General features: G+C 40.9%; 3 protein-coding genes across 6 annotated transcripts in view; 2 read left to right on the plus strand and 1 right to left on the minus strand.

Moving 5' to 3' along the window:
* The window catches only part of pxn (paxillin), a 32,985-nt gene extending 29,186 nt beyond the window's left edge, over positions 1–3,799 (plus strand). For all 4 annotated transcript variants that reach the window (XM_011475163.3, XM_004068885.4, XM_011475164.3 and 1 more), the window contains 3 exons: positions 1,272–1,353; positions 1,448–1,596; positions 1,673–3,799. In XM_011475163.3, the coding sequence (XP_011473465.1) occupies positions 1,272–1,353; positions 1,448–1,596; positions 1,673–1,939 (498 nt within the window). In that variant the 3' untranslated portion in view covers positions 1,940–3,799. The remainder of the gene's footprint in view (positions 1–1,271; positions 1,354–1,447; positions 1,597–1,672) is intronic.
* Positions 3,800–4,642: 843 nt separating this feature from the next.
* Positions 4,643–6,313, minus strand: LOC105354108. Its single transcript, XM_011475161.3, has 2 exons — positions 5,996–6,313; positions 4,643–5,386 (listed from the first exon to the last, which is right to left on the minus strand). Exons 1-2 carry the CDS (start codon positions 6,087–6,089, stop codon positions 4,830–4,832), a joined length of 651 nt encoding a protein of 216 aa, XP_011473463.1. The 5' UTR covers positions 6,090–6,313; the 3' UTR covers positions 4,643–4,829.
* Positions 6,314–6,466: 153 nt separating this feature from the next.
* Positions 6,467–9,222, plus strand: rplp0 (ribosomal protein lateral stalk subunit P0). Its single transcript, XM_023955033.1, has 8 exons — positions 6,467–6,556; positions 6,841–6,948; positions 7,355–7,530; positions 7,760–7,847; positions 8,234–8,380; positions 8,467–8,652; positions 8,739–8,879; positions 9,001–9,222. The coding sequence occupies exons 2-8, from the start codon at positions 6,895–6,897 to the stop codon at positions 9,154–9,156; spliced, it is 948 nt and encodes a 315-aa protein (XP_023810801.1). The 5' UTR covers positions 6,467–6,556; positions 6,841–6,894; the 3' UTR covers positions 9,157–9,222.
* Positions 9,223–12,653: the final 3,431 nt, after the last annotated feature.

Consider the following 12,653-nt stretch of genomic DNA (forward strand, 5'->3'; position numbering starts at 1 on the left):
ACATGTATGAAGTCATCCATTCCAGCTGCAGTTTGTGGGGTGAACATGCCCCATCCCGGACTCATGTGTTAATGAAGCCATATAGTTATTGTCTTTACTTAACTCCGATGAGTTTTTAAGTCATTTTTAAAGTGTTCCCAAAGGTCTTTTAATGATTTTTTATTTAAAAAAAAGCTGTGTCATTCTGCAGAATGATAGTTTATTAGAAATTGACCTCTGAGTGGTGTGCGGGAACGTAGGTGCAGAGTAAGCCTGTGCTGATATCCCATCATCCCTTTGTCCACACGCTCTCCCGCTAGTTTACAGCCCCTCACACCCCCGGCCTAACATTAGCGATGCCACAAAAATGGCAAACACTATCGAAGCTTTCAAGCTGTACAATTTTCAGCCAGATGCCAGCTCAGAAGAGGAAAACAAAGACGTCTATGGATCTATTTGTCTACAAGTGGGTGTTTAAGAATGAAACCAAGCAGGGAGCTTGTGGCCTGCCCAACTTACTTTCTACATCACAGATAAGAATAGAATAGAATAGAATAGAATAGAATAGAATAGAATAGAATAGGTCTTTAATAATCACTGAGGAAATTTAAAAATTGCAATCTGCTCACACTCATTAAACACATACACATATTAAAAACAATAAAAATAGTAAAAATAGCAATAGACTAAAAAGATTAATACTGTTAATAAAAAAAAGATTATAAATTTAAAATCAGGGGGTAAAAAAAATGAAATAAAAAATAAATTAAAACAAAAATTACAAGAAATTACTTTTAAGATGCCCTGGCAGAGAATTGTATTGCCTGATGGTACGAGGAACAAAAGATTTCTTCATTCTTTCTGTGGAGCAGCGCTGGGACAGCAGTCTGTTGCTGAATGTGCTCCTCCTGCTGGTGAAGGTCTCATGTAGGGGATGTGAGGGATTCCTCATGATGACCCTGAACCTGCTCAGAGTTTTCTGCTCTGCCACCTCCTCCGCAAGATCCAGTTTCAGTCCCACCACAGAGCTTCCCCTATTGATGATACAATGCTCTTTCAAAGAGCATTGTTTTTATCTGCTGCTGATTCACAGTTATTTAAACGAATACTCAAGAAATGTAATTTTGAGCTTAATTTCCTTTATAAATGTTCTCCACCCTCAGAAAATTGCCACAAGATGTTAAAAACACTAAAAACATGATTTTTTTTTGAGTAGTACTTTAATTGGGAGAAGACTTTTAATATTAAACAGTGTAATTGCCCTGAAATTGTGACTTTTTGCTTCCTCACAGAAAGTCGTCACTGCTTTGGACAAGACTTGGCATCCAGAGCATTTCTTTTGTGCTCAATGTGGATCTTTCTTTGGACCCGAAGGTACCATAGCATGTGCTAATTTAATCAGACTAATTCGTTTTTTTTGTGTGTGTTTTTTGATGAATGGAAGCAAATAATGACATTCTCTTTTCAGGCTTCCACGAGAAAGATGGAAAAGCTTTCTGCCGAAAGGACTACTTTGACATGTTTGCCCCTAAATGCGGCGGCTGTGCTCGTGCAATCCTTGAGAACTACATCTCTGCCCTCAACTCACTCTGGCACCCCGAATGTTTCGTCTGCAGGGTGAGTCGTCTGTTTCACGTCCTGTCTGCAGAGTGAGCGTGGGAGCCCACGGTCACTCTTTGTTCTGTTTGTGCAGGAGTGCTTCACGCCGTTCATAAACGGCAGCTTTTTCGACCACGACGGGCAGCCGTACTGCGAGTCTCATTACCACGAGCGGCGTGGCTCACTGTGCTCCGGCTGCCAAAAACCCATCACCGGCCGCTGCATCACAGCCATGGGCAAGAAGTTCCACCCCGAGCACTTTGTGTGCGCATTTTGCCTCAAACAGCTCAACAAGGGCACCTTCAAAGAGCAGAACGACAAGCCGTACTGCCACAGCTGCTTCGTTAAACTCTTCAGTTAGACCGCGTCTGCCATTTCTGCAAACGTATACCAGTCTGAATACGCCTGACCGAGGTCACCTGTGGCTTAGCGGCTTTACAGACACTTTTTTTTTTATTACATCAAGCGCGATCAAGCAGAGGTCTTTTTATCAGCAGTGATGCTGAACAGACTACTTCTGTTTTACCTTTTAGAAGAGAAATCTAAATTGAACCCAAAGATATTTCTGTTTAGACTATTTCTAGTGTGCAACAGCAAATAGAAAAAACCTTTTCCTTTTACGCATAAACAGATCGAAATAAGTAATTTATTCAACTCCCTCATCGCAGGGCCAACATGAAATCACTTATGTTGACATAGTTTGATGCAGAGGCTTGATTCCACAGACAAGTGAACGCAAACTTAGCCTGATTGGAGATAAATACGCTGTGTTTTGGTTATTGAGGATTCAGGAGGAAAAACAGTATTTTTCTAGCTTTAGGAAAAAGGTAACACAAAGGCCTACACACACACCGATTCTTTAAAAAAAACACGGTGCACACTCGAAGAGTGGATCTCTTGATGAGACCATCCTTAAGTCTATTTTATAAGCTGGTGTTGGCGAGTTATTTTTCTACAGATTTCCTATAAAACAAACTCCTACTTTGTCACTTGAGTCGAACTTGTCCACTCTTTGTGCGTCTTTCTTACACGTGGAGGTTAAACAAGTTTTTATCTTAGCGCGGAAACTTTGCTTAACAATATTGATCCACTCAGATTGACTTAAGTATATGAATATAGATACAAATATTATCCTTTTTAGTTTATAAACTGATGTTGGAGTTTACACAATTTTTTTTTTGCCAAAACTAAACTTTTAGGAAAACTGAGATTTTACTGCTGTATTTGGTTTCAGAGAATTCTATTGTATCTAAACTATTCTCCTAATTGCCAACATGTTTTACTGTTGTCACTTGTACGCATTTATAACTGCATTAACAAAATCTGAGCAGTGTAGCTTGTTAAACGTTAAAATGATAGTTGTGTATTTTATTTTGGAGCATGCAGACTTTGGATTTTTTTCAGCCCCAGCTGCCGCTACAATCAGATCCTACATCTGTATTACCTTTGAAGGGACAGAACTGTGTTTTGTCCGTTTCCACTTCTGTTTGAGCGCTCGGAGCTCATGGTGATGATATGCAAAGAGCTGGCTCTGTTAGCATGTAGCTTACTGTGACAGAGGTTTACTCTCCATTCTTTTAACACAAACGCCATCATTCATTCATAACTGTGATCCTGGCAATCAAAGAATTCACAATTTACTGCTGAAAGTGAGACGGTATTCTCTGCTGATCAGGATGTGATGGAAACTAGGACCTGATCCTAGTATAAAAAATAAGTATTCATAAACTGCATTTCGCCAATACCTGATTTTTTTTGTTATTAATGAATTAATGTTAAAGGTGAGGACTCTTTTTCTTGTGCCAAATGTCTCAATGCAATGATGTCTTACACACTGTTGAGCTCTCTGCCTTTTCTGTGATCCACTGGGAGACTTCACCTGCTTTTTGTTGCATTCTAACTCAGAACCGCACACTGTAACAGGAGGAGACGCAATCAGAGGCTTTTCTTTCCACTTATCTCACAATAAACTGCCTTACAATACTCACTTCTGCCAGGAAAACAATTTAAATAAAGATTTAAAGCTTTTTTGTTATTTTGACTGCAGATTATGTGAACTTTGCTTTGTAAACTGAGACGTACGTACTCATGTTATCTTTTACTATTCAGACGATCTCAGGAGTCATTTATTTGTGCGCCTCTGTGTGGGTGGGGTGGAAGCATCTGTGAGTTATGACTGGTAAGCGTCTAAAAATAAAATATAAAGTGTTGATTTCCTGCATGTTTTATCACTTATTTTCTATACAAACCATAAAAAAACAAATATTTCTGCAAAAATATTTCCCCCAATCACAAAACATGTACTTGAACAAGAGGTAAATGCATACCTGAGGGGAGAGAAATTGTATTAAAATTGTACAGATAAAAAAGAAGCATTTAAGTGGACTTAACATTAAAATAAAACTTGACAGTGATTTTAAGTAAATTTACTGAAGGGACCTTTCTCATCTCCCTTGAAAGAGCTTCAATCTCGATGGCATTTCCTGGTAAAATAAAGGTTGAATAATAAATAAGTCTTTTAAGACCCACCCTGATGAAAATAGTTTTTTTTTATATAACATGTTCTTGTAGCATATTTCTCATGATGGACACATACAAAATGTAAGCTTAAAATGGCCTGAGTAAGTTGTTTCTTGTCTGTAGCAGATGAAAAGAAGCAGTTGGAAAAAGCTTACAGTAGTGATGCAGAAGCTGCAATGGCCGACTACTAGCTCCCATTCTGATGCATCCCCTTGCAGACAAAATCCATGAACTTCATTGTTCTCGTTTTAGCTGGCACCTGACCTAAAACTGGACAGCTGGATAGCTCCAACAATGCTCGCCATTTTGTTATTAGGTTGGGGGTGTACAGAGCTGTAAGATTGTGGGAGAGCGTGTAAACAAAGGGATGTTGGGAAGTAGAGGTGGACTTACTCTGCACCAACGGTCCCGCCCACAACTCTGTAGCAAATCTCTAATGAACTGCCGCCCGTCTGCAGAAACTATGTAGTAGAAAACCACACAGGTTCTTTTTTATTTTGGCTAAAAACACAGTATAATAATTAAAAGAGTACTGAGACTTTGAAAGAGTGGGGCTTTAAACCAAACCAGTGCTCACTTTATTCATATCTATTGATATGTTTATTCTTTCTTTTGGGTAACATTATGTCTTTATTAATAAAATGTGATAGTTTCACTTGAATATGAAACAAACAGCATTTTAATTGGTGGAACAGCCACAAAGGACCAACTGTAGCAGTGTTTCGCTGCTTTTATTGAGTGCAAGCACAGCAAAGCACATCTCTAGGGAGAGGAGAGGTAGAAATGTTTAGTCTGTTCTTTGTGATCATTCGAAGCTTCCCAACAAGATCCCAAAGATTTGGACGGTCGTCCAGAACCTCCAAGTGTTCTAGGTCCTGCAGCTGGTGAAGTTGCAAAAAGTCTTTCTCTGGCACATGTTCATGGCGAATTTTAAGACTTTTCAGCTTCGGGAAAAGCTGTGGGATCTTAGAGGTGTGAGCTCCCAAATGTGAAGGCCAGGGGTCAATGTGGAGGTGGAGAAGGTTTGGCACCTGTGCTGCTACTGCCGCCATGTCTCCTGCAGATAGTCCTGCCACACGAAGAGTGAGGCTGGTCACTGTGGCCGGGATGGAAGAGGCGTACGTGTTGGCTGCAGGGCCCTTGATTACCAACAGGCTGGATAGCTGGGGGAGGTCACTCAGCCAGGACTTCAGGTAAAAACCAAGATGTTGCGGGTCGTCCATCTCAGTGTGGGACAGCTGGTGGTAAACTGAGAGACTGCGCAGGTGAGGAAGCAGTCTCATAGTGTCTGTAGGTAATGAAAAATTCATATAGTTCACAAGTTCCAAACTGGATAAAGCTGCAGGTCTATGGATTGCCTCAGTTGTGTCATAACAAAGCAGGACGCGCTTAAAGCACACAGAGAGGCGCTTCAGTTTGGGCAGGCTGTCAACTAAGACTTGCAAGCATGAAACTGGTGGTCCGATGGGCTCCAGATGATAATCCAACGACGTCAGGTTGGTAAATTTGGACAGTGCGGCCTTGAAGACATCCTTTGATGGGAGGCTAATGCCACACAAGCTGAGGTGGGTCAGCTGCTGTGCAGAAGCCGCTGGGTTTGCGTCACACAACAGAAAGGTGCTTCTAACAGCCACGCGTTTCACGTGGGGAAGCTCCTCCAAGAAGCGGAAGTTGGTCCGCGGGGTTCCCTCCACGACGACCGTGCTGACCCCAGGAAGACCCTGGGTGAGCTGACTCCAGTGCTTCGCCTTGTTGCTCCTCATCACCACGCTGGCTACTTTTCTGCGACGAAGACTAGCCCAAAACTGGTTGCTGTAGGGGCCATTCCTAAAACTCAAAACGACGCTCCAGCCTTTCCAGAGAGACCAGTGGTCAATAAGTTTTTTGAAGTACTTACACGTTGCCCTGACGCAAAACTTGTCCGACACGGGCAGAAAGGTAAAAACATGGTTCCAGACCTCTGACGGAATCTGCATAAACGACTGTGCCATCGATTATTCTAAAGGGCATAGGAACTGGTTATAAACAAAAGCGCAAAAACCCGCAATCCCCCCCAAAAAAAGACCACACGAACCGGTCCCTTCTTCTAATTTTTCTTCGTTTAGGTTCCTCCGGTTTCCAAACAAAACAGCAGATTTGTGCAACACCCCCATCTACCGGTGAGGAGTGCGATTCACGATTTTAGAAGCAGAAGTCACTTTCAGTCAAATTTTGTTTTAACTCTTAAGTTATTATTATTATACTTTAAATTGATATTAAAAAATAGTAATTATATTATTTTCAAAGGGTTGTGGAAAATATGAAGGCTTCAGCTGGTTTCCTCAAAAGTGAATGACGTAAAATTTGGCCAATAGTATTTAAGGAACCGCCCCATGATGCAACATGATTGGCCAGCAGTTTTTGATATACTCCCTAGCCAACCTTCCCCTTCCTCTTTCTTTCACGCGGCCCTAACGCGGTAAGTTGACCGTATGCTGCTGTAGTAAAACCCGGGAAAAGTCTAACTTACTGGGTTTTTGTTACAAAAATGGGGCCCAAAAATTCAGAATGCGTTATTAAATTCATTCAGTTGAAGAACATTCAGTTTGGTGTTTATAGGTGTAACATGACGGTGAAGGCGAACGGGGCCTGCTCTGCTAATGCTAACATTTTATTAGCATAGCGAAAGCTCTCTACTAACTATATCCATTTTCCGCCCAATTTAAAGTCGTCTTCTGTGTGTCTTCTTTCTGTCGTTTGTAGAGTTCACCTTGTCTTTAAACCAGTTCTTTGGCAATCCCTGGTAGCACTGTCAAGATGCCCAGGGAAGACAGGGCCACGTGGAAGTCCAACTATTTTATAAAAATTATCGTAAGTAAAATGACTGCAGGTTGTCTGTTTTCTAACATTTTATTTTCAATGTTTCCAGTCTGCAATGTTTACCTTTTAAGCATCCGGCAGATTTGGCTTGGTTTGAAATTTTATTATATAGTGAACATTTTCACAGCTGCAGAAAGTTTGTAAAATGTATTTTCAAAATATTTTGCAACCTTCACACCAAAACAAACGTGCAACTAAGGTTTTGAGGTGATGAGAGAATGCAGCACATCTTATTTGGGAGAAAAATGCCTAATTTTTGGAAAATTCTCAGTAACATTTTATTCTCTCCTACACATTTGTATTTGAGAACCGTTCTGGGTTTTTTTTTTTTTTTTGGCTCTTTGTTTTATCAATGCTCCTCTTCTATAACATCTATGTACATTGTTTCTGTCTTCAGCAACTTCTGGATGATTATCCAAAATGCTTCATCGTGGGAGCAGACAACGTGGGCTCCAAGCAGATGCAGACCATCCGTCTGTCCCTGCGAGGCAAAGCCGTGGTTCTGATGGGTAAAAACACCATGATGCGTAAAGCCATCCGTGGACACCTGGAGAACAACCCTGCTTTGGAGAAGTGAGTTCTTACTTTTTTTTTTCCCCCTGAGATTTTAAGTTTAGCAGGATATCTACTGTGCAGCTTGTGTGGTGCTGCATTGTCGTTCCCCCTGCTGAAAGTAACATGTTTCCAGCTATCCCTGTCTGTCTAGATCCCCGACAGTTAGGGACGCAAGGTCTCAGACACTTCACCTTTAAAAAAAAAAATCATTTGGTGTTATTTACAACTTACTTCTGTGATTCGACAGGCTTCTGACGCACATTAAAGGCAACGTTGGCTTTGTCTTCACCAAGGAGGATCTGACTGAAGTCAGGGATCTGCTGCTGGCCAACAAGGTAACCAGGTCTGGCTCAATTGTTCATTTGTTCAATGATTTTTGTTCAATCTATTTGGATTTCAAATCAAAAACACATTTTGTGATTAGTCTTTTCAAAGGTAATTTGATAACTTGAATTGGTAATGTGTACCCTTAGTTGGTTTGTGCAGCAAAAACGGCATATAAACTGTAATTGGCTACAAGCAAGAGCCTGTGCAGGATAAGTTACAATGCAGCTGTGTAGTACTGTATTGTCGTTCCCCCTGCAAACAGTAAGCTGTTTCCTCGCTATCTCTGGCACGATCTTGTGACTGCCAGAGTCGTATGGTTTCAGACACAATAGAATGCCAGTTTTTTTTCTCAGCTTGTTTTCTAAATGTAGCACGATTCTGTGGCTTTTCCCAGGTACCTGCAGCAGCTCGAGCTGGAGCCATTGCCCCCTGTGATGTCACTGTGCCAGCCCAGAATACTGGACTTGGTCCAGAGAAGACCTCCTTCTTCCAGGCTTTGGGTATCACCACCAAGATCTCAAGAGGAACCATTGAAATCTTGGTATTTAATGGCTGCAGGAGATGCTGATCTTTTTTTTCTTCTTTTTTTTTAGCCATAATTCTCATGTTTCTCTTTTTTCTTTTTAGAGTGATGTTGGTCTGATCAGGACTGGTGACAAGGTCGGTGCCAGCGAGGCAACTCTGCTCAACATGTTGAACATCTCGCCCTTCTCCTTCGGACTCATCATCCAGCAGGTGTATGACAATGGCAGCGTCTACAGCCCTGAGGTCCTCGACATCACTGAGGCTTCCCTTCAGGCCCGGTTTTTGGAGGTAAGACGTGCTTCATTTAGAGCCCTGAATCAGAGCAATTTAAAGTCTTGATTGTGTTTTTAATTTGAGTTAACTTTTATCTCTAGGGTGTGAGGAACATTGCTAGTGTGTCTCTGGAAATTGGCTATCCCACTCTGGCCTCCATTCCCCACTCTGTCATCAACGGCTACAAGAGAGTCCTGGCAGTTGCTGTGGAGACGGACTACACTTTCCCTCAAGCTGAAAAGGTGTGTTTCATGCTAAGATGCTTGAGTTGCCTTAGCATGTTTTGTTTTCATGGAACTGGAATAGAAATCCCACTGCTGCTGCGGTCTAGAGTAAAGCTAACATGACTTTTTTTGACTGCAGGTCAAAGCCTTCCTGGCAGATCCAACTGCTTTTGCTGCTGTTGCAGCACCAGCAGCTGCTGCAGAAACTGCCGCTGCTGCTCCAGCTGCCAAGGAGGAGGTTAAGGAGGAGTCTGAGGAGTCCGACGAGGACATGGGCTTCGGTCTTTTTGACTAAAGACCAGTAAACCAGACCTGATTTGAGTAAAAACGCAGAGTGTAATAAACTCTTCTAACAGCGTTAGTCCTTTGTCTTGGGTTTTTATTTTTTACCAGCTAAACCTAACTATGTAAGTCATAAAGTAGATGTGCATCTGAACTGATAAGTAAAGGATATCCAAAAGTTTCCAAATTGAGTACATATTAGTAAGGTAAATGTAATCCTATAAGAGGCCTGACCCATTTTTCCTTTAAAATGGTGTTTGTGTGATGCACTATAGACCAATAGGACCATAGAACACATTTCTAGCTGTTCAAATTCCAAAACTACTAAAACTGTAATGCGGAATTGTCTTGTGCCCCTGATGTTAAAAGCGATTTGGATGCCATGGACACGACCTTTTTAAATATAAGGCAGAAAATATGTCGGATTTCCCAAAGTAAAATATTAATGTGATCATTTTCTGAAACTAAATCCACTGTCTCCTGGTGGTTAAATTTTGGATGATTTCTAAAAAATGTACACTTTCTTTCCCCGTGCATTGTAGTCTATATTCTCTGATCTAGTGAGCACTGGTTTTTCCACTATGAAGATTTGGACCGCTCTACAAAAGGACAAACCCTATAGTGCTCTTAAGTAGTTCTTTTGGGTTAAACTTATCCAGAAATGTAAATTCAGATTATTTTTAATAATTTTAGGTGTTAAACCATAATAGAGTGGTTGGAGGTTATAGTTAAACATTTTGTTTTATATAAAGCCCTACATTTAAAACTGCTATCTACTCTTCTCACAATAGACTAGAACAAATACTTGTGCAAGTTTCACTAATTTCGAAAAGATGTAATGATCATCATTGATGTAGCAACACTGAAAATATGTAAAGGAAAAAAGTAGAAAACCTGAATCTGATTTTAAAATTTAAGGGCTCTGAAAATGAGGATTCTGTCAAAAGAAAAAGTTCAGCTTAATTTTGTAATCCTGGTTTTCAGTGAAAGGTCAAATGGTTCCTGTAGGTCTTCACCAGGTTTGAAAACATTGTAGCTGCTCCTTTGGTCCAATATTCTGTGCCGATCTCAAGAGCTGGGATGCCTTGGGGCTGTTGCTAGGCAACACAGACTTCAAGTCTCTCCACAGATTCTCTGTTGGATTGAGGTCCAGAGATGGGCAAGACCTCTCCAGAAGCTTGAAATGCTTTGTATCCCCTTCATTATCTGGGTGATGCTGGAAGATTCAGGCACATTTCATCCCTAATGCTCTGACTGATGGACGGAAGTTTCACCCCAAATCTCACCAACTTCTATGCAACTGTAATTGTCACTTCAAAAAGTTATAATAAATAAAAAATGAGACGTTTAACATTAAGGAGTTGTTACATTTATTTTTCATTACATTTAGTTACATGAACAAGTCATATCTGGCCCTTTGAGGACAACCATTATACTGATGTGCTAGGTGAAAATGAGTTTGACACACCTGATCTAGATGGTTTCTGGACACCTTTGGACGGGCCTGGACATGTGCTGGCCTAAGCAGGAGGACCCTTGGAGCGCTGCAATGTTGTGCGTTACTATAGTAACCATGCATACTGTGGTCCCAGCGCTCTTCAAGTCCTTGATTATTTCTCCTTTGTAGTTCAAGGATGTTTCCTCACTGTTCTCAAGATCCATTATACCCCATTATCCATTATGACATCTTGGATGGAATCCCAGGTAGAGGTAGATTGTCAGCGATTTTGTATTTCTTCCATTTTCTAATAATTGCTCCAACAGTTGATTTCTTCTCACCAGGCTGCTGATTGGTTCATCCCAGTCTTGTTGAGGTGTACAATCGTGTCCCTGGTGTCCTTTAACAGCAATTTAGTCTTGGCCATGGTGAAAAAGTTGCAGTCTGATTGATTAAGAGTGGGAATAGGTGTATACCACCAGGGTTGGGGTTGTAACACTACATTCTTTTTTATCCTTAGAAGCAAATCCCAACATACGGAGTTTTAGGGCCACGGGGAGGAAAAAAAATTCTGGCCAACATGACGAGATTAAAATCGTCATGTCGACTTTAATCTCGTCATGACGAGAAAAACTCGACACAAAGTTTCGAGAAAAAACTCGTCTTGTCGAGATAAAAGTCGATATAAAGTTTCGAGATTAAAGTCGCAATGTTGCGCGACAGCAGTGAAGCTGCGTCTTTCAGGAATATTCAGTGTTATGGCTAATGTTAGTGAGCTAGTGGCTTTGTATTTAAGAGTTTACGACAGAGTTTTATGGCCACCAAAAAAAAGAAGTTTTATTAGGAGATAAAAACTCGTAAATTTACGGGAAAAAAGTCATAGATTAACAAGGAGAAAACCCCGAAGTTGTCTGTTTATCGGAGCATCGCTTGAAGATGAAATATGTGGAGCCTTTTGTGAAGCTTTATTTCCGGGTTATAGGTTTAAAACAGAGATACTGAGTATTTTGGCGACTCAAAATCAGATTATTTTCAGTGTAGCAGTCTTTCCGGGGTTCGGTGTCGGTAAAGCGGACTTTCATATGTAAAATAAGAAGCTCAGAGACACGTTTGGGTGTAGAGGATCGCTGCAGCCTTTATTCTCCTTATCATTCACATAACATAACCTGAAGTTCATCTGTCACATTACGTCATGAATCTGTCATCCGATCACCAATGAGGAAGTAAACAGTGTTACATACGCCCCCTCCTGCAGATGAAGCGACCCGTTTGATCATTAAAAAACAAAGATGAATGAAAATAGTCTGTTATATTAGCATTACAACGTTGAAAAAGGCAAACAGGGCTTCTCCTCCTCAGACGGAAGCATCACACAAACATAGAGTCTTGTCTTTGGTGGAGGAAGAAAGGATTCAAGCAAACAGCTGCAGGGACAACCGATGACGGCTTCATCGGGCTGCAGTGATCCTGCAAACCAACCATCAATAAATAAACCTTTAATAACTTGTAAATCAAACAAATGAGCTTCCAGACATTTGGAACGTTATCAATAAACATTCAGCTCACCTGTTCAACTGAGTTTAGTCGGTCTGCTCTGCTGCTGCGCGGCGTTCACCTGCTGCTCTGCGTGCTGCTCACTTCCACAATAATCTCGTAAATTTATGAGTTTTTTTGCTCGCGCGCAACATTGCGACTTTAATCTCGAAACTTTATTTCGACTTTAATCTCGACAAGACGAGTTTTTTCTCGAAACTTTGTGTCGAGTTTTTTCTCGTCATGACGAGATTAAAGTCGACATGACGACTTTAATCTCGCCACGTTGGCCAGAATTTTTTTTCCTCACCGTGGCCCTAAAACTCCGTCGTACCAACAGGTGAATCAAACTTTGCGTTTTTATTCTGATCATAGTTTTAATAAAGAAAATATTCAGAACAGACATTTATTTTTCAACAACTAGACGGTATACATTTCCAGTTTACTTTTACCCGTTAAAATATCTGCGTTCTTGCTTAGCAAGACAAAGCATTTTCTTTTTCTCTCTGTTATTTTAAATCTAATTTAAGGAGTATCTA

The sequence above is a fragment of the Oryzias latipes genome, chromosome 5 (assembly GCF_002234675.1).
Source record: "Oryzias latipes chromosome 5, ASM223467v1".
Taxonomy (NCBI): Eukaryota; Metazoa; Chordata; class Actinopteri; order Beloniformes; family Adrianichthyidae; genus Oryzias; species Oryzias latipes.